At 40.2% G+C, this 27,699-nt stretch overlaps 1 protein-coding gene and 1 pseudogene across 1 annotated transcript in view; one reads left to right on the top strand and one right to left on the bottom strand.

The window, feature by feature from the left end:
• FKBP5 (FKBP prolyl isomerase 5) overlaps positions 1-27,699 on the top strand; it is a 113,668-nt gene that overhangs the window by 65,230 nt on the left and 20,739 nt on the right. The window contains exons 4-6 of the mRNA XM_030802745.1: positions 1,768-1,910; positions 2,834-2,948; positions 24,596-24,752. Coding sequence (XP_030658605.1) covers positions 1,768-1,910; positions 2,834-2,948; positions 24,596-24,752 — 415 coding nt within the window. The remainder of the gene's footprint in view (positions 1-1,767; positions 1,911-2,833; positions 2,949-24,595; positions 24,753-27,699) is intronic.
• Positions 14,048-14,365, bottom strand: LOC100591606 (annotated as a pseudogene).

Raw genomic sequence — 27,699 nt, 5'->3', positions numbered from 1 at the left:
ACCTCCAAAGTAGCTGGAGCTACAAGCATATGCCACCATGCCGCACTAATTTTTAAAATTTTTGTAGAAATGGAGTTTCACTATGTTGCCCTGGCCGGTCTTAAAACTCTTGGGCTCAAGTGGATGCTCCTGCTTGGCCTTCCAAAATGCTGAGATGACAGGTATGAGCCACTATTCCTGGCCACTTACATATATTTTTAACTGAAATAAATGTAGCTGACATTTTGAAAAGTTGTAATATTTAATGAAGATTAAGCTAAAGTCATGAATGACAGATAGTTTATCTATCCCTGCTTACATACTGTTATGTAGGGTTTCCCTTGTCCTAATATCCTACCACCAGCTCACTTCAAATTCACTTCCTCTGGGGTTCATCTCTTATCTGATCCTACTTTGAATACTTACATTTTTGTTTTTTGAGACAGGTCACGGTCTCCACTCTGCTGCCCAGGCTGGAGTGCAGTGGCATGATCTCAGCTCACTGCAACCTCGACCTCCTGGACTCAAGCAGTCCTCCCTCCTCAGCCTGCTGAGTAGCTGGCAAGCACCACCACGCCTGGCTCATTTTTTAAATATTTTTTTTGTGGAGATGGGGTTTTACCATGTTGCCTGGGCTGGTCTCAAACTCCTGAGTTCAAGGGATCTGCCCACCTTGGCTTCCCAAAGTGCTGGGATTACAGGCGTGAGCCACCATGCCCCACCAAAATGTAATTTAGCCTTTTAAATTGCCTAAATTTTCTATTGTTTCCGAAAGGACTTGATACTGCTTACAGTAAGATAATGATGCACATCATAGGAACTATAAAAACATTGAGATTACAATTATATAGCCTAATATAGTTCTACAATTGAGCAGTAAATTTAACTTAGTTTCCTGGAAGTAGGCAAAAAATAAAATATTTTAAGTTCTGTAGTTGTGGTTTGACAAAAAGACACATATGTTTTTGTTTAAAGGAACATTTTTCTGATTCTAAATTTTGAGAAGAAATGTGTTTCATGGAGCCTTTTATGCAATTTATACTGTTCTGGTTACTTCTTGTTTTGTTGTTTTTTTGTCTACCCAACTAAATTATAAGCTTCCTTAGGACAAACTCTATTTTTCAATACTATTTTTGTTCTATCTCTGCCTAGAAAATGTGCGCTTATTATAGTTGAAATGATAAATTAAGCAACAATTGCAACATAGCCATATTTCATGGATAATGTTACCACCAGTTTTCAAAGACTTAATTTTTGAGTAGTTGAGGAATTTATACTACTTTCATCCCTTTCAGCAGGGAATCCTTTTTGAGACAGGGTCTCACTCTGTCACCCAGGCTAGAGTGCAGTGGCATAATCATGACTCACTGAAGCCTCAACCTCCTGGGCTCCCAGACTCAAGCAGTCCTCCCACCACAGCCTCCGGAGTAGCTGGGACTACAGGTGTGCACCATACCCAGCTGTGTTCTTTGGGGTTTTTTTTTGTTGTTGTTTTTCTTTTAAGAGATGAGGTCCTGCTGTGTTGCCCAGGCTGGTCTCAAACTCCTGGACTCAAGCAGTCCTCCCACCTCAGACTCCCAAAGTGCTGGGCCGATCAACAGGGAATGTTTTATGATAGCCTTCAAAAAAAAATTATTTATTTGTATGTAGCACTCTGTCATCTTGTAGCCCATGCTTTCTAGCTGAGTATGTAGTATGAAAAACTGGAAATTTGAACTTTTGTTTTATGAAAGTTAAATCTTTTTAAATAGGGCTTATAACTTTGAACTACCTTTTCCTTTCTCTTAGGCCAAGTCATCAAGGCATGGGACATTGGGGTGGCTACCATGAAGAAAGGAGAGATATGCCATTTACTGTGCAAACCAGAATATGCATATGGCTCGGCTGGCAGTCTCCCTAAAATTCCCTCGAATGCAACTCTCTTTTTTGAGGCAAGTATGTGTGTGATGTTGCCTTGTCAGCATCTGCTCTACAATAGGAATGGCTTTGAAGCAACAGGCAGTGGGAAAAGGAGCTAAGCTTGCTATAGAGAATCAGATCCAACTTACTTATTTTGGAGCATGGCTTCTTGAATTGTTTCCCACAAACCCAAGGGTGCGTGTGCCAGTGCTTTCTTAGAAACGTGTTTCTAGCACAAAAAGGTCATATCCAAATAAACAAAAGACACTACACTGAGAAATAAAGATTCTGGTCCATGGTGTGAGTGTGACATATTCACACTGACCAGAGTACAGGATGGAAATGTTGGCGATAAATGTTGAAATATACCTATGTCAAGTTGCAGGGTATTTACATATTATAAAAATTTATATGTCACAGATCTCACTTCTCTAGAAGCCGTTGGTGGTGATAAAACATTATTCATCCTGTGTTGAATTACATATATTTGGCAAAACTTGATTTTTAAGAACCACCCCAGCTAGGTAAAATACACCTTTAATCAGTCGTAGGCCACATTCATGAGATTTATTCTTACATTTTGAGAAGGGAACTCCATAAACCCCGGATGGGAAAGTTGTGGTATCAAACAAAATAGTTCTACACCAGCACCTTGTAGCTCTGGCTTTTTGCCCACAAGGTAGTTTTCCTAGTATTTCCTATCTTTGCACTGCAGTCCCTTAGGATGTAGTTCTAGACATTATCATTACATGAAATTCTTTCCAAGTATGGAAAAGTATAGTGGTTTTTTTTTTTTTTTTTGCTACTTTTCCAATAATTAACATGCATAGATGAATGTATATATTTTAAAACAGCTTTATTTTGTAAAATGAAATAATTGGTTGCCCTTGACTTCACATATGTTAATTTGGCTTTATTTGGTCTTTTCTCAGCTGAATTCCTTTTTTCTTTCTAGATTGAGCTCCTTGATTTCAAAGGAGAGGATTTATTTGAAGATGGAGGCATTATCCGGAGAACCAAACGGAAAGGAGAGGGATATTCAAATCCAAACGAAGGAGCAACAGTAGAAAGTAAGTATTAAAGTAAGAGGGAACTAGTCCTTAAAAATGGGGCCATTTATGTGGATGAAATGGAGACTTAAAAAAAAAAATGTTTATAGAAATGAATATATCGGCTGAGCACAGTGACTCACGCCTGTAATCCCAGCACTTTGGAAGGTCGAGGCGGGTGGATTGCCTGAGCTCAGGAGTTTGAGACCAGCCTGGCCAGCATGGCGAAACCCCATCTCTACTAAAAATACAAAAAACTAGCCAGGTGTGGTAGTGCGTGCCTGTAATCCCAGCTACTCGGGAGGCTGAGGCACAAGAATCACTTGAACCCGGGAGGTGGGGGTTGCAGTGAGCCGAGATGGTGCTACTGCACTCCAGCCTGAGTGACAAAGCGAGACTGTCTCAAAAAAGAAAGTATTGAATATATCTCAAAGATAGTCTTAGCTGGGCACAGTGGCTCATGCCTATAATTCCAGCACTTTGGGAGGCTGAGGCAGGAGGATCTCTTGAGCTTAGGAATTCGAGACCAGCCAGGACAACATAGTGAGGCCCCATCTCTACTAAAAAGCATCAAGAGAATTAGTCAAGTGTGGTGGCATGTCCCTGTAGTCCCAGCTACTTGGGAGGCTGAGGTGGAAGAATCACTTGAGTTCTGGAAATCAACACTACAGCAGAGAGCATGATTCTGTCCAAAAAAAAAAAAAAAAAAATTTCAGGTTCAACATTTATTTAATAATTTTATTTAGTAAATATTAATTCAACATCTACGTGCCAGGCATGCTACCAGCCTCTACAAACTCAAAAACGAATACAAAGTAATTCCATCCACAAGAAATTCTCAGTCTATGGACTCTCTGGTGTGCCAACAACTATATTAGTTGCCTGATATATTTGTTCGTTTATTTCTCACAACCTTAAGAGGTAAAATTTCTTGTCCCCAGATGAGAAAAGTTAATTCAGAGATGTTAAATAAATTGCCCAGGGTTACAGAGTTACTAAACAGAGCAGTAGATTATAATCCCCTTTAGGACTCAAATCCATCTCATCAGCTGTCATCAAGATAAAAAAATAGTTCATCATTTAGATCAATATTGGATAATAATGTTCATTCTATTCCATATCAGGAGACCTAGGTTCAAGTCCTGCTTTGGTGTTTATTGAGTAACCTGAAGCTATTCCGTTTCTTCATTTGCTAAGTGGGAGTAGGGGCAGCTCTGAGGACTCAGATAGCTAACTCTTCTTCCCTTCTGGATCAAATTATATATACCACTGTGTATACTACTTGTCACTTTACATTGTAATCAGTATTTGCCCATTTCTCCCAGTATACTTTTGAGTGCTTGAGGACCAGAATCTTTCTTCATCCTTTTGTTTTCAGCATTACCTGCAGTGCATGACACACATTTGGTGTTCAGTAAAGGCTTTCTGCATGGATAAATGCTTGAGAAGTGTCATTAGTGAGCTGAAATCCTTCAAAGGAGAGTTGTGAGAAAACAGAGAAATACTTCCATTAAGAACAAAAATCATTCAACAAGGATGGGAACATGAACTATTATTATAAAAGGTCTGTTTAAAATGATTTCAAAAGCCAGGTGTAATGGTGTGCACCTGTAGTCCCAGCTACTTGGGAGGCTGAGATGAGAGGATCACTAGAGGCCAGGAGTTTGAGGCTATAGCGTGCTATGATTATACCAGTGAATAGCCAGTGCACTCTAGCCTAGGCACCATAGTGAGACCTTGTCTCTTTAAAATAAATAAATAAAAAAAACAGTAAATAGTTCATTTAAACAGAAAACAAGAATAGCTGAGTTTCTTATTTTTAAAGTATATACTATTTTCAACCCATATTTCATTTCTACGAGTCTGGCAAATCAGTTTAAATTCTGTTGTTTTGGGAAGCAGTTACAAATATTATTTATCCCAAATTGCCATTTGGGATAAGTTTTTGAATACATGAAGAGCTTTAAATGTAGAATATCAGGGAAATAGCTCCAGACTAGGAGTTGGGAGATAGGGTTCCAGCCTCAGCCCTGGCCTCAGGCTGGCTCCAACTAGACCTCACCTCTGGGCGTTAGCTTCCTTCCTATGCAGTGAGGCAAGGTTGAACCTCTTGATTTTTAAGGTCCTACTAGCCCTAAAACTCCATCATAGAATTCTAAATATTTACAAAATTGTAGGAATGATAGAAAATCATCTTCACTGTATTAGTAAGCACTTAAGCTTGTCTATAATGTGTATTTTAAATTTTTCTTACGAAAAATTTCAAATGTATGTACAAAGGTAGAGGTTTACTCCTGTGGATACAGGCACTCCCTAGATTCAGTAATTTATAATACATATTTTTAAACTGGAGCGTTTTGTCAACTAAGAGGAAAAACTTTTCCCAATTATAGACAATACCACAAAATTACCACTGTGGAGATGACTTTAGAGCATATTAAATTAAATCAGATCTTGCTTTTGGTAATACTTGCGATGGGAGTCCATTTTTTTTTTAACTTTTTGTTTTGAAATAATTTTAGAATTACAGAAAAGTTGCAAAACTAGTATAGAGCATTCCCTTATATGCTTCACACAGCTTCCTCTAAATGTTAACATCTTACCTAATCACAGTACATTTATCAAAACCAGAAAGTTAACATTGATGTAGTACCAGTAACTGTTTTCCACATCTTATTTGAATTTCACCAGTTACTACACTACTGTCGTTTTCTGGTCTAAGATCAGACTCAGGATCCAGCATTGTATGTATGTATGTATTTATTTATTTATTTTTGAGATGAAGTCTTGCTCTGTCATCCAGGCTGGAGTGCAGTGATGCTATCGCAGCTCACTGCAACCTCCACCTCCTGGGTTCAAGCAATTCTCCTGTCTCAGCCTCCCAAGTAGCTGGGACTATAGGTGCACACCACCATGCCTGACTAATTTTTGTATTTTTATTAGAGACAGGGTTTCACCAGTTAGTCAGGCTGGTCCTCGAGCTCCTGACCTTGGGTGATACACCCGCCTCAGCCTCCCAAAGTGCTGGGATTACAGGCGTGAGCCACCGCACCCAGCCTACTTTACTATTTTGAATACAACTGACCATTTTGTAGAATATCCCTCAATTTGGGTTTCTGGGATGTTTTTAGATTGAGGTTATGCATTTTTTGAAAATACCACTGAAGTGATGTTGTGCCTTTCATCATTATGAAGAGGTACATGATATTGATGTCTCATTACTGGTGATGTTACCTTAGAACACTGGGTTAAGGTGGGAAACCGTGTTTCACTACTGCAAAGTTACTATTTTCCCTTTGTAATTAAAAAGTATTAGGAGTGAAGTACTATCTTGTTTTATATCACAACTTGACACACTCATTTTGACATTTGTTGATTTTTGCTTGCAACAGTTATTACTGTGGCATTTGACTAATGGTAAATTTTCTATTGCTGTTATTCTCTCTACATTAATTTGAATCCTACTGTATATTTATATCATTATGGACCTGTGTATATTTATTCTGTAAGTTATTATTCATTACTATTCTTATTTATTTTGTTGTTCAGATTGTCCCAGATTTGACCATTGGAAACTCCTTTATGTTTGTTTTTGTGTCCTTTCAATATTATCCCTTTTTTTTTAAGCACCTCCTTACTTTCTGGTACCACAAGACATTCATGGCTCATCTTAAAATTTTCCTGCCCCAGACCTGGAACCAACCATTTCTCCAAAGAGCCCTGATTCCTTTTATTGGAGAAAGGCATTTAGAAACCAAGATCTGAGTGCTAGGTTTGCTCCTGCTATGGGATATCATCATTCCTAGACCCTCTTAGCAGACAGAGAGATAGAGAATATATGGACCTCAACATACATACATATACATCTGTATGTATTTCTACATCAGCCTGTGTGTGTGTGTGTGTGTATATATATATAGTTGTTGTTGTTTTGCTTTGTTTTTTGAGGAAGAGTCTCACTCTGTTGCCCAGGCTGGAGTGCAGTGGTGCAATCTCAGCTCACTGCAACTTCCGCCTCCCAGGTTCAAGTGATTCTCCTGTCTCAGTCTCCGGAGTAGCTGGGATTACAGGTGCGTGCCACCACGCCCAGCTATTTTTGTATTTTCAGTAGAGATGGGGTTTCACCATGTTGGCCAGGCTGGTCTCGAACTCCTGACCTCGTAATCTGCCTGTCTCAGCCTCCCAAAGTGCTGGGATTACAGGAATGAGCCACCGTGCCTGGACAGCCTGTATGTTTATGTTAAAAACCATGAATACTCACTGGCAGTTGCAGTTCCAGTTCCAATCCAACACCGCAAGTTTACTTGCCGTTTGCTCATTTTAAACTCCATTCTCCAGAAGTGAGAAAGTGCTCTCATTCTCCACAGCATACTCATTGCTCCCATCCTAGTGTATATGTAAGGTGGTTTTGAATTGCTAACCTAGACCCCTGTGACAAACTGACTTTACGAAATATTTGCATATAGTACCTTTTGTCATCAGTCTTATAGTGTGTATTCAAAACATTTGCTTTCCAACTGAGGTAATGTCTTTCTTCCTCACCCCCTTCTATGTGATTGTGTTACTCAATTGTAACAAATTATTCATTTGTTACCGTTATTCCATTTTGGGTTCCCGCCATGCTCTGGTTAATTTTAATTATTTGTTTTATTTTGGATGTGTGAAACATTACCATGATTTTAAACTATATAAAAAACGATATACTCAAAAGTGTCATTTTCCCCTCATCCTTATTAACCTGTTCCCATTTCCCCATTATTTCCACCCTATTCCAGTCTCATTAGTTATATCATTAGATCCTGGTTTTTCTTCCTGCATTTTATTACGTTTTATGTCATTTTATTTTTTCTGTTTCTGTTAACAAAGGGAGCCAGGCGTGGTGGCTCACACCTGTAATCCTAGCACTTTGGGAGGCTGAGGCAGGAGGATGGCTTGACTTCAAGAATTTGAGACCATTCTGAGCAACATAGAGACCTTGTCGCTACAAAAAATTTAACGTTTAGCCGCATGTGATGGCACATGCCTCTAGTCCCAGCTACCCAGAAGACTGAGGCAGGAGGATCTCTTGAGCCCAGGAGTTCAAGGCTACAAAGAGTTGTGATCATGCCACTGTACTACAGCCTGGGCAACAGAACAAGGCTCTGTCTCAGTTTAAAAAAAAAGAGAGAACAAAAGAAAGGGCAATGACTAATCTTTTGTCTTTCATCTTGTTAGAATGTACTTTCCTGGGAAATTTTGGAGTAAATGGTTGATTTTACTTTTTCACTCAAAAGACCTTCTTGGTTTTCTGGAACAAATCTATTTTATAGAAATTTATTGTGTCATACTTTCATTTGTCAAGGTTAAAATGTCCTGGTTTTTCCTCCTTTAAACAAGTTAGCTATCTGGGGGAGGAGAACAAAGATTACCCTAAAGGTGGTCCTGTTCAAAACCAAGATCATCTTATTCTTTTTGAAATCTTCTCAATCTTTACTGGTTTGCCTTTTCTTTATAGCATCACCAAATATACTTAGATGTGAAACCAGATATAAAACCTGGAACTAGGCCAGGTGCGGTGGCTCACGCCTGTAATCCCAGCACTTTGGGAGGCTGAGGTGGGGAGATCACCTGAGGTCAGGAATTTGAGACCAGTCTGGCCAATGTGGCAAAACCCCATCTCTACTAAAAATACAAACAATTAGCTGGGAGTGGTGGTGGGCACCTGTAATCCCAGCTACTTGGGAGGCTGAGGCAGGAGAATTGCTTGATCCTAGGAGGCGGAGGTTGCAGTGAGCAGAGATCGCGCCACTGCACTCCAGCCTGGCTGACAGAGGGAAACTCCGTCTCAAAAAAATAAATAAATAAAATAAAATAAGTAAAACCTGGAACTAAAGCTGGCTGTAGAATGAACAAGAACAATAGACACTGATCACCCATTACAATGTGTTGTTATAGATACGTGATTTACTAAATTTCTGTCATTTCTGTGTAAAGAGACAATGAAGTGATGTGGAGGAGGGGACAGATAGGCTTTGAAAGTGATGGACTTGAGTTTTGAATCTTGGAATTGCTACCTGATACTTTTATGACTTTAGACAAGTTACTTAACTACATGGAGCATTCAGTTTTTTTAATCTGTCAAATGGGAATAATTTTCACTCCCACAGGTTGTGTAACAGTGATACAGTTTGGCTGTGTGCCTACCCAAATCTCATCTTGAATTGTAGTTTCTATAATCCCCACATGTCATGGGAAAGACCCAGTGGGAGGTAACTGAATCGAGGGGCAGTTTCTCCCATGCTGTTCTCATGATAGAGTGAGTTCTCACGAGATCTGATGGTTTTATAAGTGTCTGGCAGGGAAACCCTGCTGGCTTTTCTCTCTCCTGCAGCCATGTGAAGAAGGGCATGTTTGCTTCCCCTTCTGCCATGATTGTAAGTTTCCTGAGGCTTCCCCAGCCATGTGAAACTGTGAGTCAATTAAACCTCTTTTCTTTGTAAATTACCCAGTCTCGGGCAGTTCTTCATGGCAGCATGAGAATGGACTAATACAGTTATGAAGAAGAGTGTCAGACATTTAGTGGACACTTAATTTCTTCTACCCTTTATATTGTGTTTCACTAATTTGTTTTGCTTCCTTTTAATTGATCTAAGGAAAAAGATCCTTGACTCCTCTTTTTTTCTGTTGCCCAGGCTGGAGTGCAGTGGGCCAGGCTGGAGTGCAATGGCATGTCTTAGCTCACTGCAACTGCTGCCTCCCGGGTTCAAGTGATTCTCTCACCTCATCCTCCCGAGTAGCTAGGACTACAGGCATGTGCCACCATGCCCAGCTGATTTTTGTATTTTTAGCAAAGACGAGGTTTCATCATGTTAGCCAGACTGGTCTTGAACTCCTGATCTCAGGTGATCCACCTACCTTGGCCTCCCTAAGTGCTGGGATTACAGGCGTGAGCCACTGTGCCTGGCTGACTCCTCTTTTTCTTATCTCCTACATGTCATCCATCAGCAAATCCTCTTGGCTTTACCATGGTTATTAGAGACCTAAAATTGCCTCTAATAACAGTCTTCAAATTAATCATATATCTTAATAGTAATCTTATCTAAATCACATTTCTCTAGGTTCTGGGGGAAGAATAACATTATGGACTCAAAACGGTTTTTACTGAATTGTAAACTTTTACTTCCTTTTCATAATTTGTCTCTGTGTGGAAGAGAAAACCTAGATTAGTTTGATGGGATTTATTCTTTCTCAAAGAAATTTTGATTTTTACTCTTTATATGAGGATCCTAATGGTTACAAATCAGTTTTTAGAATCTGTCCCCCTATGCTTTTTCTAGTGTCAGTTAAGATGACCGTCTCGTAATTTTTATTCAAAGTTTTCCTTTCATTTAAAAAGTTACTGTGTTCTAAGGTACTCTAATTGATATGATTATGATGACTGATACTTCAGTCCTTAAGTTTAATTGCAAGTCATGGCTACATTCCTACTTTTCAGCTTTGCTTTCTTAGAAAATCAAATCTGACTTGCATAAGGTTCTACATAGCTACCAGTTACTCTTCCCCCATCCCCCAGTCTCTCACATCGTCTGATTTGTCAACTTTAGTGGTTGGAAGAGGCCCATCAAAATGCTGGCTGTATGTGGTTCTCTTGCCTCTCAGTACTTTCAGCCACATTTGAATGCAAAGAATGCAGACAGTCAGCAGTATTTTTAAATGTGAAATTTTCAACAGTGTTCTACAGGTTCCAGTTGTTGGTGTACCTCCTTTCCCTCTCCAAATCTCACTGAAATGATAGATGGAGGGAACAAAGTTTTCAAAAGAAGAAGAAGAAATCAATAATAGTGCTGGAAAGGGGAGGAATGTAAGAGTGGATCAGAAATTATGGAGAATTTCTGGAATATGTAAAGTTGATGAAGTTGAACCAATGGAAACTAGTCTCAGCAAATCCAACCCAAGACAGGTGTAAAGAGGACTTATGCAGAGGTACATACTGTTCTTCTCAACAGGCTTAGGCGGAACTCCAAGTTCATAGTCAGCTGGTGTGAGGGAGCCCAAGCAGGCTATGCAGCAATCGTCAGGGCTGTTATAAAACAAGATGGAACAGCGGGGCCAGTAAACCTCCAGTGCAGTAGTTCTCAACTTTTCCTGAATTTAGAATTACCTAGGGAGCTTTTAAATATTCTGACACCCAAACCAGTTAAATAAGAATCTCACATCTCAGAAGATGGAACTCCAGGCACCAGTATTTTTTTTTAAACTCCCAGATTATTCTAGTTTGCAGGCAAGGACTGAAAACTACTACACTAGGGTCTGGCTGTGACTTTTTCTCCCAAGCTAAAACCAGTAAGGCCGGGTTCTGAAGTAAAATAGAAAAGTAATAAAATAAATTTAAAAATAAATAATAAAATAAAATGTTCCTCAAAAGACTCCAAGTGTTAGGACTTGGACTGGGGAAAATGAATGTATTTTTTGAAACTTTTTTTTTTTTTTTTTTTTTTGAGACGGAGTCTCGCTCTGTCGTCCAGGCTGGAGTAGAATGGCGTGATCTTGGCTGACTGCAAGCTCCGCCTCCCGGGTTCACGCCATTCTCCTGCCTCAATCTCCCGAGTAGCTGGGACTACAGGCACCTGCCACCACGCCCAGCTAATTTTTTTGTATTTTTAGTAGAGACGGGGTTTCACCGTGTTAGCCAAGATGGTCTCAATCTCCTGACCTCGTGATCCACCTGCCTCAGCCTCCCAAAGCGCTGGGATTACAGGCATGAGCCACCACACCCGGCCTTTTTTGAACTTTTAAAACAAATTTAAAGGGGAAAAAAGTGTAAAGACAGCTTTTCACAGTATATAATGCTAAAGTGTTCTGCTCCTGAAGTCAACTTGCCTGTGCCCATCATGCCCAGCTCATAGTAAATGCTTAATAAATATTTGTGAAATCTTCACCCTTAGATCCCCGCAATCAGCCCATCCTTTTGCAGAAAGGCCTGCCATGGAAACGTATCCAATTGCTTAGAAAAACGGTGACAGCTAACTATAGTCATTTGATCATCCTGAATCCTTCCTTTATAATACGGCCAGACAACAAAGAATCATCAGCAAATATCATGAAAAAAGCAGCACTAAAGTGGCCTAACAGAAGAAGTAGAACTTTAAAAATACTAATTATTGTCTTCAGAAATTGTTAACAGGACATCAAATTCATAAGTCAAAAAGCCAACTTCCCTGAAAAAGGAAAGGGAGGTCAAGAAATTTTCTGGAAATTAGAGCATGATTAATCAAAACTGAAACTCAGAGGAAGGGTTGAAGAGCAAAATGGACTGTCCCTGAAATCTGGTAATCTGAAAGATAGCCAAGGATTTCTCAGAACACAAGAAAAAAGAGGGATGAAAAGTGAAAAAGAAATTAGAAGATATGGATAATAAATCCAGGAGAGGTAATATGCATCCAATCAAACATCTAATAGAAAATTTCCTACCGGCAATAAAAGAAAAAGAGTTTTAAGATTGAAAGGGCCAGTTGATAGTGGTACCCAGGAGGAAGGAGTGGTTTTTCACCCAGGAATATCCTGGTGAAATTTCTGAATTCTGTAGCTTACAAGAAAATTCTGAACTCTGCCAGGGAAGAACAAGCTATATACAAAGGAATATGAATCTTACTCATTACACTAAAGACAATGCTTTTGATTATTATCTATAGCTATGTGTATTTTGAACCTAGAATTCTGTACTCAGCCAAACTGTCATTTATGTACGAGAACAAAATTAACTTTTTGGAATTTGCAGACTCATATTCTTTTTGAAAAAAATACTGTGGGATGTACCAAAACAAACAAAAAATAAGAAGCAACAACTCAAGGCATAAGAAACAGTAGCGAGAAAAAAAATAATTTTCATATTGGATACATTTATCCTGAAAGATCTCTGAAGCAGTAGAGCTGTAATGTTAAAAGTAATATTAATAATGAAACAGTCTGGGCTGGGCACAGTGGCCCACACCTGTAATCCCAACACTTTGGGAGGGTGGAGTGGGTGCATCACTTGAGGCCAGGAGTTCAAGACCAGCCTGGCCAACATGGCAAAACCCCATCTCTAGTAAAAATACAAAATTTAGTCAGGCATGATGGCACATGCCTGTAATCCCAGCTACTCAAGAGGCTGAGGCAGGAGAATCACTTGAACCCAGGAGACAGAGGTGGCAGGGAGCCAAGATTGTACCACTGCCTGGGTGACAGAGGGAGACTCTGTCTCATAATAATAATAATAATAATAATAAAACAATAATAACAGTCTGGATTCTGGATTATTTTAACAAAAGGTGGTGAGGGTAGGAAATGAAGAGGGGAAGGCAAAATTGTCTAAGATTATTTTCTTTTTTAAAACATTTTTTGGAGATGAGGTCTTGCTCTGTTGCCCAGGCTGGCATGCAGTGGCACAGTTGTGGCTCACTGCAGCCTCAAATTCCTGCCCTCAAGCCAGCATCCCACCTCAGCCACCAGAGTAGCTGGGTCTGCAGGTGCACACCCAGCTAACTTTTTTTATCCTTTTAGAGATGGGGTCTTGCTATATTGCTCAAGCTAGTCTTGAACTCCAGGGCTTAACCAATCCACCTGCTTCAGCCTCCCAAGTAGTTGAGATTACAGGCTCGTGTACTACCACAATCAGCTGCCTTAATTTCTTGTTCCAGGGGAGATTATGCTGATTAATTCTTTTATTTTATTTTAAGATTCATGGGGGACATGTGCCAGTTTGTTACATGGATATATTGTCTGTAATGCTGAGGTTTGGGCTTCTATTGAACCCATCATCCAGATAGTGAACATAGAGTATAGCCCTTGTACCCCTCCATCCTTTTTCGCTTTTGGAGTCCCCAGTGTCTCTTGTCCCCATCTTTATGTCTGTGCGTACTCAGGGTTTAGCTCCTACTTACAAGTGAGAACATGCAGTATTTGGTTTTCTGTTTCTGTGTTAATTCACTTAGGATGCTGGCCTCCAGCTGCATCTGTGTTGCTGTAGGGGATATCCTTTCATTCTTTTTTATGGCTGCATAGTATTTCATAGTATATATGTACCACATTTTCTTTTTTTTTTTTTTATTTCAAGTCTGTCAAGCTATTCTTTATTTCGGAGAGAGGGCAGGGCAGAGTGCTCAGTCCTTCTTGGCAGCGGCTTTTGTCATGGTGGCCAGGACGTTGCTCAGCTCCTCCCGCTTCCTCTTGGTGTGGGTGTGCATCCCCACCCTTGTCTTGATGAATTTGAGGGCCCATTTGTCCTTGGAGACCTTCAGTAACTCCATGGTGCACCACTCGTATGGGGTGAAGCCACACAGCTCTCAGATCATGTCCTGCACGAGCTTGGTGTATTTGGTCAGGTGCCTGCAGGGGTGGCTGTGCCTGGGTGTCTTCACGTTCTTGGTCACCTTGTGGCCCTTATTGAGGCCCACGGCTATAGGGTAGCACAGAGCCATGGCTGCTGCTCTCCAATGGTGGCCGTGGCAGAAGGAAACCCACATTTTCTTTATCCAGTCCTCCGTTGATGGACACCTAGGTTGACTCCGTGTCTTTGCTATTAAGAATATAACTGTGCTTAAGACTTAAATTAAGTGTTGTGCTGGCCATGGTGGCTCATGCCTGTAATCCCAGCACTTTGGGAGGCCAAGGTGGGACTGTCACTTGAGCCCAGGAGTTTGAGACCAAACTGGGCAACATAGTAAGACCCCATTTCTACAGAAAAAAAAAAAAAAAAGCCAAGCATGGTGGTGCATGCCTGTAGTGCCAGCTACTCAGGAGGCTGTAGTGGGAGGATCATTTGAGTCACATTTATACCACTGCAGTCTAACCTGGGCAACAAAGCGAGACCCTGTCTCAAAACAAAACAGGCTGGGCGCAGTAGCTCATGCCTGTAATCCTAGCACTTTGGGAGGCCGAGGTGGGTGGATCATTTGAGGTCAGGAGTTCAAGACCAGCCTGGCCAACACAGTGAAACCCTGCCTCTACTAAAAATACAAAAATTAGCCAGGTGTGGTGGCGGGCACCTGTAGTCCCAGCTACTTGGGAGGCTGAGGCAGGAGAATTGCTTGAACCTGGGAGGTGGAGGTTGTAGTCAGCTGAGATCCTGCCACTGCACTCCAGCCTGGGCAACAGAGTGAGACTCTGTCTCAGAAAACAAACAAACAGACACACAAACAATGCTGCAGTAAACATGTCAGTTCAAATGCCAGCTGTCTTTCTGATAGAACGATTTATTTTCCTTTGGTTGTATACCCAGTCATGGGATTGCTGGGTCAAATGGTAGTTTGATTTTTAGTTCTTTGAGAAATTTCCAAACTGCTTTCCACAGGAGCTGAACTAATTTCCATTCTCATCAACAGGGTTTAAGCATTCCCTTTTCTCCACAACCTTGCCAACATCTGTTCTTTTTTGATTTTTTTTTTTTTTTTTTTTTTTTTTTTTTGAGATGGAGTCTCACTCTGTCGCCCAGGTTAGAGAGCAGTGGTGCAATCTCGGCTCACTGCAACCTCTGCCTCCCAGGTTCACGCCATTCTCCTGCCTCAGCCTCCAGAGTAGCTGGGACTACAGGCGCCCGCCACCACGCCCGGCTAATTTTTTTTTTATATTTTTAGTAGTGACGGGGTTTCACCATGTTAGCCAGGATGGTCTCGATCTCCTGACCTCGTCATCTGCCTGCCTCGGCCTCCCAAAGTGCTGGGATTAAAGGCGTGAGCCACCGTGCCCGGCCTTGACTTTTTATTAATAGTCATTCTGACTCAGTTGTGAGATGGTATCTCATTGTGGTTTTGATTTGCATTTCTCTGATGATTAGTGATGTTGAGCATTTTTTCATGTTCGTTGGCTGCTTCTTCGTGTCCTTTGCCTACTATTTAATGGGGCTATTTGTTTTTTTCTTGTTGATTTGTTTAAGTTCTTTTCTGGATATTAGTCCTTTGTCAGATGCATGATTTGCAAATGTTTTCTCCCATTCTGTAGTTTGTCTGTCTGCTTCATTGATAGCTTATTTTGCTGTGCTGAAGCTCTTTAATTAGGTCCCAACTGTTAGTTTTTCTTTTTGTTGCATTTGATTTTGGGGACTTAATCATAAATTATTTGCCTAGGCAATGTCCAGAAGAGTATTTTCTAGGTTTTCTTCTAGGATTTATATAGTTTGAGGCCTTACATTTAAGCCTTTAATCCATCTTGAGTTTGTTTTGTATGTGGTGAGAGGTAGAGGTCTAGTTTCCTATTGGATGCCTTTTATTTCTTTCTCTCTAGGACTTGCCACATACTGATTGCTGTGGCTCAGTACCACGCTGAATAGGAGTTGTAAGAGTGGACACCCTTTTTTTGTTCCAGTTCTTAGGTGGACTGCTTCCACCTTTTGTCCGTTCAGTATGATATTGATGGCTGGGTGCAGTGGTTCACACCTGTAATCCCAAGACTTTGGAAGGCCAAGGCAGAAGGATTGCATGAGCCTGGTAGTTCAAGACCAGCCTGGACAGCATAGTGAAACCTTGTCTCTACTAAAAATTAAAAAAATTAGCTACACATAATGGCATGCACCTGTAGTCCCAGCTTATTTGGGAGGCTGTTGCAGGAGGATCACTTGAGCCTGGTTGATAGAGGCTTCAGTGAGTTATGGTTGCACCACTGCACTCCAGCCTGGGCAATGGAATAAGACCTTGTATCAAAAAAAAAAAAAGATACTGTCATAGGTGGCTCTTACTATTTTGAAGTATGTTCCTTTGATGCTTAGTTTATTGAGGGTTTTTTATAATGAAGGGATGTTGGATTTTATTGAATGCTTTATGCTGATTGATTCTGAACATTGTTAAAGATATATGTATATCTTTAAATGATTTGTTCAGACTTTAATGGAAAGTACTAGTAAGAATAGCGTGTAGAATTTCCAAACCACCCCATGTGGAGTGGGGAAATAGAGGAACAAGGAAAACTTCATCAATTGAGCAAAAATTGTTTTAAAAAATAAGAAAACATGGGCCAGGCGCGGTAGCTCACACCTGTAATCCCAGCACTTTGGGAGGCTGAGGCAGGTGGATCATGAGGTCAGGAGATCGAGACCATCCTGGCTAACACGGTGAAACCCCATCCCTACTAAAAATACAAAAGATTAGCTGGGCGTGGTGGCGAGCGCCTGTAGTCCCAGCTACTCGGGAGGCTGAGGCAGGAGAATGGCGTGAACCCGGGAGGCGGAGGTTGTAGTAAGCCGAGATCACGCCACTGCACTCCAGCCTGGGTGACAGAGTGATACTTGGTCTCAAAAAAAAAAAAAAAAAGGAAACACTGTGTAGAAAACCTAAGAAAGAATAAAACCACTCATATCAGTGATTACAAAAAATATGAATGGGATAAAGTCACCTATTAAAGGCAAAAGGTCTCATAAAGTGAGAACAACAACAGTATCTAGCTATGTGTTCTTTATAAATGAAACACTAAAATCAAAAAGGTACCAAAAATTGAAAATAGAGGAAAGATTACATCTGCCCATATTGAGATCTGTTGGAGCTGTGAGACTTTACATTTTTGTTTTTCATATGCTTTTGAAATATTTACGAATGTCCTGGGATGTAAGTCTAGGAATAGAGAGCAAATTCTTGAAACCACTTTATTATATGTCTTCACAATATAATGTAATATGGTACTTGGTCTAAAGTGGCCAGTGTTTATTCTTTCAAATATTTTGGATTTATATATTTCTTTCTTCCAAAAAGGTATCTTCAAGTCTTCAGGTAGAATAAAATCATAGCAGAAAATAAGTCTTTCTGGCCAGCCATGGTGGCTCACGCTTGTAATCCCAACACTTTGGGAAGCCAAGGTGGGAGGATTGCTTGAGGCCAGGAGTACAAGACCAGCCTGGCAACATGGTGAGACCCCATTCTTAACAACAACAAAATAGCCGGGCGTGGTGGTGTGTGCCTGTAGTCCCAGCTACTAGGGAGGCTGAGGAAGGAGAATAGCTTGAGTCCAGGAGTGTGAGGCTGCAGTGAGCCATGATCACACCACTGCACTCCAGGCTGGGCAACAGAGTGAGACCCCCAACTCAAAACAAAAAAGATAAAGAGGCCAGGCACGGTGGCTCACACCTGTAATCCCAGCACTCTGGGAGGCCGAGGCGGGAGGATCACTTGAGCTCGGGAGTTCAAGACCAGCCTGGCCAACATGGGGAAACCCTATCTCTACTAAAAACACAAAAATTAGCTGGGCATGGTGTCCCAGCTACTCAGGAGTCTGAGGCACGAGAATTCCTTGAACTCGGGAGGCAGAAGTTGCAGTAAGTGAAGGTTGCAGTGAGGCAAGATCATGCCACTACACTCCAGCCTGGGCAACAGAACGAGACTCTGTCTCAAAAAAAGAAAGAAAACAGTCTTTTGTTGCTGCTGCTGCTGCTGCTGCTGCTGCTGCTGTTGTTGTTACAAAAAAAAAAAAAATCCAGCAAATTGGCCATTTATTTTAGAATAGTATTAAAAAACAAAGTTTCCATATCAATATAAAATTTGTATAGTTTCCTAGAATTTATTAAAACAGGAATACTAATAGATTCAAAAAGGAAAATTTGTATAAATTAGTGAAAATTACCACGCTGTCCTTAATGCCCTATTTTAAGATTAGTCATTAAATAAATATTTACTTGCTGGCCCTGAACTCTGTGCTGGGTACTGTGAGGCACAAACGAAGTACAAGATATTGCCTTTGCCTACTAAGAATTTTATTCATACTTTGACAGCTTTCTGTGTTGAACCATTAAATGTTTTCTTACAGAGCTCTAAAACATGTTTAATCTGGTATAATTTACCACTAGGCGCAGGAAAATAATTATAGCTAACATTCATTTAGTTCATCTCTGTATATCCACACTTAACAACAGCGTTTTCACATGATAGACACCCTGACGAATGAATGAATGAACGAATGAATGAATGAATATCAGGTGCTAGATTAAAAGCTCTAATTCAGTATCTAATTTAATCCTCTCAACAATTATCATTTAGCTAGTGTATTATTCACATTCTATCAGTGAAGAAACTGAGCTTCAGATCACTTTAATTACCTTGCCCAAAGTCATAATTGAAGTGGCAGAATGGGACTGGAATCCAGGTCTAACTCAAGTGCTATAGTGGTGTGAAGGGAAGACTGGTAAGGGTTGGTGTTCATGGAGAATTTGTTGCTGGGTGTATACTTCTTGTTTAGATTTCCTGTTTTGAAAACATTCAAACTTGATCAACCAAAAGAAATCATTTGCATAAATGTTATTCAGTTCCAGGAGCCAGGTTCCATGCCTGTTAGCATCTGTCTGTCAGTTCTGTAAGCAATCTTACAGTGGTGTGTGTTCATCCTAAGTAGTACAAAACAGTGCAGAGGAGGAAGGGGGACAGTTGAGGGGAAATCTGACCACCATGCGTGATGGAAGTGTTTCTCTTGTTCTCCTGCTTTTAGAAAGCCATCTCTGCTTGCTTTTTCAGGGGGTTATTAAGATCCTACTCTCTTGGATACCGTGCTCTATTAGGCAGGAGACACAGGCAGAGAGAAGCTCACTTGGCATGACTTAGGCAACAGAGAAAACTCTTGCGCAGTGGGAGTAACTTGTCACAACCTGGTTTTCTCTGGCCAGATAACCAGTCTTGTCTAGTAGTAATGCCATTACAACATTCCCATTCAGATCCCCATGACCCAGTAATTGTTTTGAGAATGAGTGCAAAGCTATCAGACACCAACTACTATAATTAGAAAAGGGAAAAATAGACACTTACCAGAGCTAATGTCTTTAGGCTGGAGCATTTACAGCTTTTTGTTTTTTTGTGTTTTAAGTTATGGAGCCTCTTTCTCAGTTTTGCTTCCTGAAATACAAATTGCATGGTTTAGGGGTTCTTGCATTTCATTTTTGTTACTGCTGTGCACTCTCTTTCCTTTTTTCCCCCCTATTTTAATCGGAGTACAAATTGCTGTCAGCACATCGAGTTCATGTGCCAGCCACATTCAGAACAGGGTGTTCTGTGCTCTTCAAAACAAAATTGCTCTAGGGCAGTAAGAGAACAATAAGTCAGAGCTCCAGTTTAAGTGATGTTTTGCAGCTCGCTTGATGTGGTTACACTCCGATTGCGCAGCTAAGCTTGGGTAATTTGGTTTGGTTTGACTTTGTGGGGATTTGGAGGCCTTCCCTCCCCCTTTAAGTTACATAGTCTTTAAGTCAAGAAAAAAATGTTGTCTCTTTTTAACTTGTTTATTTCTTTCTCTACCAAAAAAGCCCTAAGTAGAAGCATCCTGTATGTACTTTTATTCTCTTTGGGCACGTCATAGATGATTTACTTCCCGTAAATCATGCTGGTTGGGATTAGCAACAGACCTCCTGAGCCCTACAGGCTGCACTCCCAGTGAGTCATGATGGTTATTATTAAATATTTATTAAGTTAGTATTTGCACTAAAAGATGCCAGGTCAAAAAGCAACCACAGGTCTTCCACAGCCAGAGCTGCCATGGTTTTTGTTTTGTTTTGTTTTGGTTTTAGTAGCAATTTTTAAGATAACATTAAAAAGAATAAGTGGAGCTATAGGAGCTAGGCACATCTGCGTCTGTTACTGCAGTCGGGGCCCCTACTGTGGCAATCAGCAGTCTTTCCGTGGCTCCAAGTGGTGTGTGAGTTCTTGTCAGCAGTCTTGTAGAACTTGTCACATCAGTGTTCCAAGTTTAGAAACCAGTTAACCCAGCAATGCCCTTTGCTACTTGTAGATGTAGAGAATCAATGGGCTGTAGTCACCATGAGGCTGTGATCCCTCCTTTTACTCTGACATTCTGAATATTGTCAGTATTACAAGGTGATGGTTTTGGTTTTTTATATAAACTGGGGTGTATGTGTCTGGATGTGTATCCGTTTAAGATTTTATAGTACTGCAGGGTCCAATTTTGAAGGGTTAGATTTACCAGGAAAAAAAAAGATTGGTCCACATGTAAAGTAGAAAATATTTATAAGAGCTATCACAAATGTTTACTGTCCTATTACAGCATCAGACACTAGTTCTGTCATTTATTGTCTCTCTGAGAAAGACTAGCTACAATGAATGTTTTGCTTTCTTAATTATGCCTTTGTTACAGTTTGACTTTTTTTTGGCATGGTTACTTCATTTATCTTTCCCAACATGTTTATTAGTAGCCAATCTTTTTCCCTCACTAATGATGGGTTATCACATCTAAAGAGAACTTTAGAAATTACTTATATAATTTTAATATCAAGTACATACATCAAGCTGAAAAACAGCCTAGGAAACTAACGCACAGGCAGGAATCCTTGCAGAGTCTCTGGATTTCCTGTTTTGAAAACATTCAAACTTGATCAACCAAAAGCCACAACAAATGTACTGATAATTTCCTCCCCCACTAAATGTACTCTCCTTAAGAGAGGAAGATGATACTTCCAACAATAAACTTCAGACAAAAAAAATCTGTTAACTAAGTTGTGAGCTACTAGGACAATAAATCTGTATACTTGAGACGTTCCACAATACATGAGAAATTTACTTTGCTCAGCAAATCTTTTTTTTTTTTATGAAAAGTGTTATTAGTCTAAATTTCTTGGGCAGAGTTTTAAATATTTAGAAATGCAAACTTTTTAGAACTCTTAACCTCCTTAGAAACATCAATTTTTACTCCAGTAAAAATATCTTTTTTTTTTTTTTTTTTTTTTTTTTTTTGAGATGGTCTCACTCTGTCACCCAGGCTAGATTACAGTGCCGCAATAACAACTCACTGCAGCCTCGAACTCCTAGGTTCAAGCAGTCCTCCCACCTCAGCCTCTCGAGTAGCTGGGACTTACAGGTGTGCGTCACCACCCTCAGCGAATTCAGTAAAAATATCTTAAGCCTCAGACTCCCTGTAGAGCCTCTCTAGTATGCATGTACAGTCATATGCTGCATAACATTTTAACAGCAGGTTGCACATAGGACAGTGGTCCCGTGAGATTATAATTCCATATCTTTACCTTCTCAATGTTTAGATACACAAGTACTTACCATTGTGTTACAATTGCCTACAATATTCAGTACAATAACATCCTATGCAGATTTATAGCCTAGGAGCAATATGCTATACCACTTAGCCGAGGTTATAGTAGGCTGTTCCATCTTAATTTGTGTAAGAACATTCTAAGATGTTCCCACAGTGATGAGAATACCTGATGACACATCTCTCAGAATGTATCCCCATCCTTAAGTGAAGCATGACTGTATTTGAAAAATTTTAAAGTTGAATTTATTTTTTAAATGTTTTCCAATTCAGAATGAACTTTCAATTTGCTACCAGTTAATTTTATCTAGAGCATTCTAAAAGTAAGTGTAACAGAAGGAATTATCAGCATTTATGAGTGTGGGACATAAACTAAAATGCCATATGCCAACTCTACCAAGCCACTCCAGCTCTAGCCCTTGTTTGGAGGAGCTGACTCAAGAGTTAGACCCTTTCTAGTTTGGTCCAAGTTTCCTAGACCCCATTCTGTGTCTGCAAGGGGAACACGTCAAGATGGTATTAATACTGGTGAGTTTAAAAAGGGTAGTGAGTACTCACTTCGGCAGCACATATACTAAAATTGGAACAATACAGAGAAGATTTAGCAAATCAAAGAAAAAAGAGAAGAAAAGGGTAGAACGCTTTAGAGCATAAATGTCCAGGCGACATTTCAGCCCCTAGTGTCTACACCATTTCTGTTCATTCTTCAGTTTTTCTGATTTCTCAGGCCTCTGCTAGAGGTAATTCAATTAAATGATTAACTGCAGGAATTAGATTTGAAGCTGGTTTCTGGGCTATATTGATATTGAGAGTGATATTACCAGGTCATAGAATCATAGAATTTTAGAGCTTCATTGAGATCATGTAGTTCAAAAGTAGAATAAGTTAGATGTGAATTTTTATTTGGAGGGTAATAGTTGTTTTATTGGGCATGGAATGAGTGTAACTGAAGGAGTGATTTTTAGTCTCTCTACAAGTTGTTGATCTAAAGTAGATCAGCCAGTGTTAGAAAAGAAGCATTTTAGGAAATCTCTAGATTTGAATATAGGCTATTATATTACAGAAGTAGAAATAAAGGATTTTTTTTTTTTTTTTTTTTTTTTTTTTGAGATGAAGTCTCCCTCTGTTGCCCAGGCTGAAGGCTAGAGTGCAGTAGCATAATCTCGGTTCACTGCAACCTCCGCCTCCCAGGCTCAAGTGATTCTTGTGCCTCAGCCCAAGTAGCTGGGATTATAGGCACGTGCCACCACACCTGGCTATTTTTTGTATTTTTAGTAAAGATGGGGTTTTGCCATGTTGGCCAGGCTAGTCTCAAACTCCTGACCTCAGGTGATCCACCTACCTCGGCCTCCCAAAGTGTGGGATTACAGGCGTGAGGCACCGCGCCCAGTCAGGATTTTCTTAATGAAATCCAAATTATCATATTGCGTGGTGACTGTTACGCTGTCATACCAGCCATCTATTTTTCTTGTTACATCAAAAACTTAAATAGAAAGAATACCCTTAATATTAAAAGTAGTTGTAAAGTTTCAGAGAATTGTTTTTCCTAGAAATAAAGAGTATAGGCCAGACGTGGTGGCTCACGCCTGTAATCCCAGCACTTTGGGAGGCTGAGGCGGGTGGATCGCCTGAGGTCAGGAGTTCGAGACCAGCCTGGGCAACATGGTGAAACCCTGTCTCTACTAAAAATAACAGAATTAGCTGGGTGTGGTGGCACATGCCCGTAATCCCAGCTACTTCGGAGGCTGAGACAGGAGAATTGCTTGAACCCAGGAGGTGGAGGCTGCAGTGAGCAGATATTGTGCCACTGCACTCCAGCCTGGGTGAGACAGAGCAAGACTCCATCTCAAAAAAGAGTCTGACTCATCAAGAAAAAATAGATATCTGTATGCATTTTTTCTATTTTGTCTTAAAATATGAGAAAAAGCCTCTTATTTTAATATGAAATTACCCTGGGAATGAGCTTGGTAAATTGGGGTAGAACAGTGAATTAGGCCTCCCAAAATTGACCTAACATTTCAGGGGAGGTTATTAAGTAATTTGATTTGTGAAGTTATAGTAGACTATTGATTCTTTCACACTTTACATTTATTATTTCCAGTAAGGGATATAGCTAAGATAGTTATTGATGTTGTTGTCTTTGGATTTACCGTTTTTATTCAGATATATTTGTGAATGAGATTAGGACTCTTGAAGAAGAAGGAGCATCTGTATTCATTTAACCTTTGTATATCATTGGAGAAATAGCCATTTAGTTGGGTTTTTGGCCCAAGCATCTGAAGCCAAGATGCAGTTACAAATGTTTATATATTTGATATTAAATTTGTGGCATTTGATAACTTTATTAAATAATCCAGCATTTCTTGACTTTGTATTATAGGTGAGGAATCTTCTGTCACATAGTAGGCTTAGAATAAACCTGTGTTTCTGGTTTGTTACCTACTAAACTGTCTTATTGATACAAACATCAGTAATTACAAGTTTAACTTAAAACAGAAAGAAATATGGTTGCTCCTAAACTTTCAGACTGGGTAGACTCAGCTTCACCAAGACATACTGTGTGTGTCTCTTGATGAAATGAGAAAGGGGAAATGGTATTTGCTACATTGTCGACCACTCATTTATCACATCACTGAATTAGCCAGTCCTAAGAAGGAGCTCTGTTGACTCTCCTGTCTCCTTGCCCTCAGTCCACCTGGAAGGCCACTGTGGTGGAAGGATGTTTGACTGCAGAGATGTGGCGTTCACTGTGGGCGAAGGAGAAGACCACGACATTCCAATTGGAATTGACAAAGCTCTGGAGAAAATGCAGCGGGAAGAACAATGTATTTTATATCTTGGACCAAGGTAAGTAGCATACCAGTTTGGAACACAGTGAAGTCACCTAAAGGATAGGGAAATGCTTGCTTTTTTATTCAATGTTTTGGCATTTTCAGTGAAGTTAATCCAACAACGGAAACAATTAAATCAGGCTGCAGTTAGTCATCACGTAAATTAATGGGTCTTACAATATCATAGAGGTTTGTGAGCATGTTTACTTGATTGATACATGTTCAGAATAGGACTTGCAGGCACTTTTTGCTTTTGTGATGATTTGTTTTGCCTGCAGTATTGCCAAGACAGGCAGCTATGGACCCTTCTCATATGTGGTTCTCTCACCCCCTCTTCCCTTTTCTCTAAATTAGGCAGGAGGCAGGAAAACATGGGGGTTGGGAGTCAAAGAAGCATTTGGATGATTTACTACCACTTGAACTTGTGCCACTTGTTCTTATACAGAGTCGTTGAAAAAAAAAAAAAAGCACATTCTTCCTGGATCTAAAGGCAATGGAGATGACTCATTTTTTGCCTAAATTTTTCCCATCATAAGGATATCCATTAGCACATCCAAGCTTAGAACCATCAGACACTGACAGTCTCTCTTGTGAAAACATGTTTAGTATTATTTTTAGATCTAAAATTATACCATGAATCCAACCCTTCTGTCTTGAGAAACAGACCCCTGAGAGAACCCAGGGTGTTTTGATTTTGTCTGCATGAGAGTGCATCTGCTTATCTAGTGTATCCTCCCTCTGGCTCCATGGATTTCAGACAGTGGGATTCTGAGTTACTGAGAATCTTGATGACCTGCACTTGCCACAGGTGATGTTAAGCCTTTTGTGGTGTCATTTTGTAGACTCTGTAGTAATCCAACGGCAGTTTACCTTTGCCCCAGTACTTGATCCATAATCATATATATATATTTTTTGAGATGGAGTCTTGCTCTCCCACCCAGGCTAGCGTGCAGTGGCATGATCTCGGCTCACTGCAACCTCTACCTCTGGGTTCAAGCAATTCTCCTGCCTCAGCCTCCCGAGTAGCTGGGATTACAGGCACCCGCCACCATGCCTGTCTAATTTTTGTATTTCTAGTAGAGACGGGGTTTCACCATGTTGGCTAGGCTAGTCTCGAATGTCTGACTTCAAGTGATCCTCCCACCTCGGCCTCCCAAAGTGCTGGGATTACAGGTGTGAGCCACCACACCCAGCCCATAATCATATTTTTGAGGTGATGTTCTAGCCATGCAACTACCACTTGAAAATCCTTCCAAAATGCTCTACCTTGAACTCTTTATAGCCGTCACTGAAGCACCCTTTGTATAATGCCTTCTTTTTTTCTACCTGGTTCCTCTTTCCACTAACTATAGCCCCCACTTCAATGTGTCTTATTTATATTAATATTTACTCTATATTTGTAGTTTATTCTTGGGTGAAACTAATTCTGTTTCTAGGAGATACTTCTTAAAATTCAGATAGAGCATAGAAAAAGCTATCTCTTCCCGTATCCAAATAATCTTTTTTTTTTTTTTTTGGTAACAGGATCTCACTCTGTCGCCCAGGCTGGAGTGCAGTGACACAGTCACACTCACTGCAGCCTCAACCTCCAGGGCTCAGGTGATCCTCCCACTTCAGTCTCTGAAGTAGCGGGGACTACAGGTGTGCATCACCACACCCGGCTACTTTTTGTATTTTTTGTGGAGATAGGGTTTTGCCATGTTGCCCAGGCTGGTCTCCAACTCCTGGACTCAAGTGATCCGCCTGCCTCACCCTCCCAAAGTGCTGGGATTGATTACAGGCATGAGTCACTGTGCCAGGTCATCTCTGATTACTTTTAATCAGCATTTCAAAATTACAGTAGTTGTAAACTCAGAGAGATGGATTTATGTGTAATGTATATTTTCAAAATTTAAGCTCCCTTAGGATAAATTCTGTATGTATTATGACAACGTAATGTTATATGAACCAGTTTATATACATTACACTTTAGCCTGGCTGACAAGGCAATTGTGGGGACAGATGTCTCAAGTTTAATGACAAAGAAAAATAGAAATTTTCTTTATATTTTTTAATGCAAACAGTTCTTTTCAGATTTAAACTGTTTGTTGTATCATTAGTGGTTAGACCTTGCTCTGTGCACTTGGCAAGGCACTTAACCCTCCTAAGCCTCAGTTTCCCCTCTGTAAATGGGGATGACAGTATCCACCTCATAAAGTTATGGAGAGCTAAATGAAATCCTGCACATGTAGGCCACACATGAGCCCGCAGTGTGTGAGCTTTTGTTGCTATTGTGATGGCTCACCTTCTCTTCCATTTTACCCTCGGACCACAAGAAAAAGGAAATCCTGTTTAACATGAGATCGATTTTTCAGATCCTTTGAGGCATAAAAGTTGTCAATAGGTTTTCATAAATTTCTAGGTATAAAAGTTTTTTATGAGTTTTATGGAAATAATTTAGCATATTTAGAAAGGAACATTATTTTTGTTCAAGGTGTCGGTATGTTGAGGAATTATGTGAAGTGCATTCTCTGTAATATGAGACTGCTGCATATGCATTGCATAGTACTACATATATATGTAGAAAACCCCTACATGCTATATATATGTGTGTATATGCATACTGTGTGTTGTGTGTAGAAAACCTCTACATGCTAAGCATGTTTTCAGTGCATGCAGTGAATTTACTTGTTTTATTCAGGTTCCCACTTTCGTAATACATTGCATCTAAATGTTGCTATAAGTATGGCTGTTGCAGAAAATATCTGCAAATAGCTCTTCGTGTCATCTGTATTTCATTCTCCAGAAAATTTCCAAGGCAGACCTTCTCTTTGACTCTGATACTCTGATAGACTCTCGGAAAGAATGTTTTCTTTCTGTCCCTCCCCCACCCCCTGAGACAGGGTCTCACTCTGTCACCTAGGCTGGAGTACGGTGGCATAATCTGTAGCCTCAAACTCCTGGGCTCAAGGGATCCTCCCACC

The sequence above is a fragment of the Nomascus leucogenys genome, chromosome 22a (genome assembly GCF_006542625.1).
Source record: "Nomascus leucogenys isolate Asia chromosome 22a, Asia_NLE_v1, whole genome shotgun sequence".
Classification (NCBI taxonomy): Eukaryota; Metazoa; Chordata; class Mammalia; order Primates; family Hylobatidae; genus Nomascus; species Nomascus leucogenys.
The sequence above is the reverse complement of the archived record's forward strand: the minus strand, read 5'-3'. Positions and strand labels throughout refer to the sequence as shown.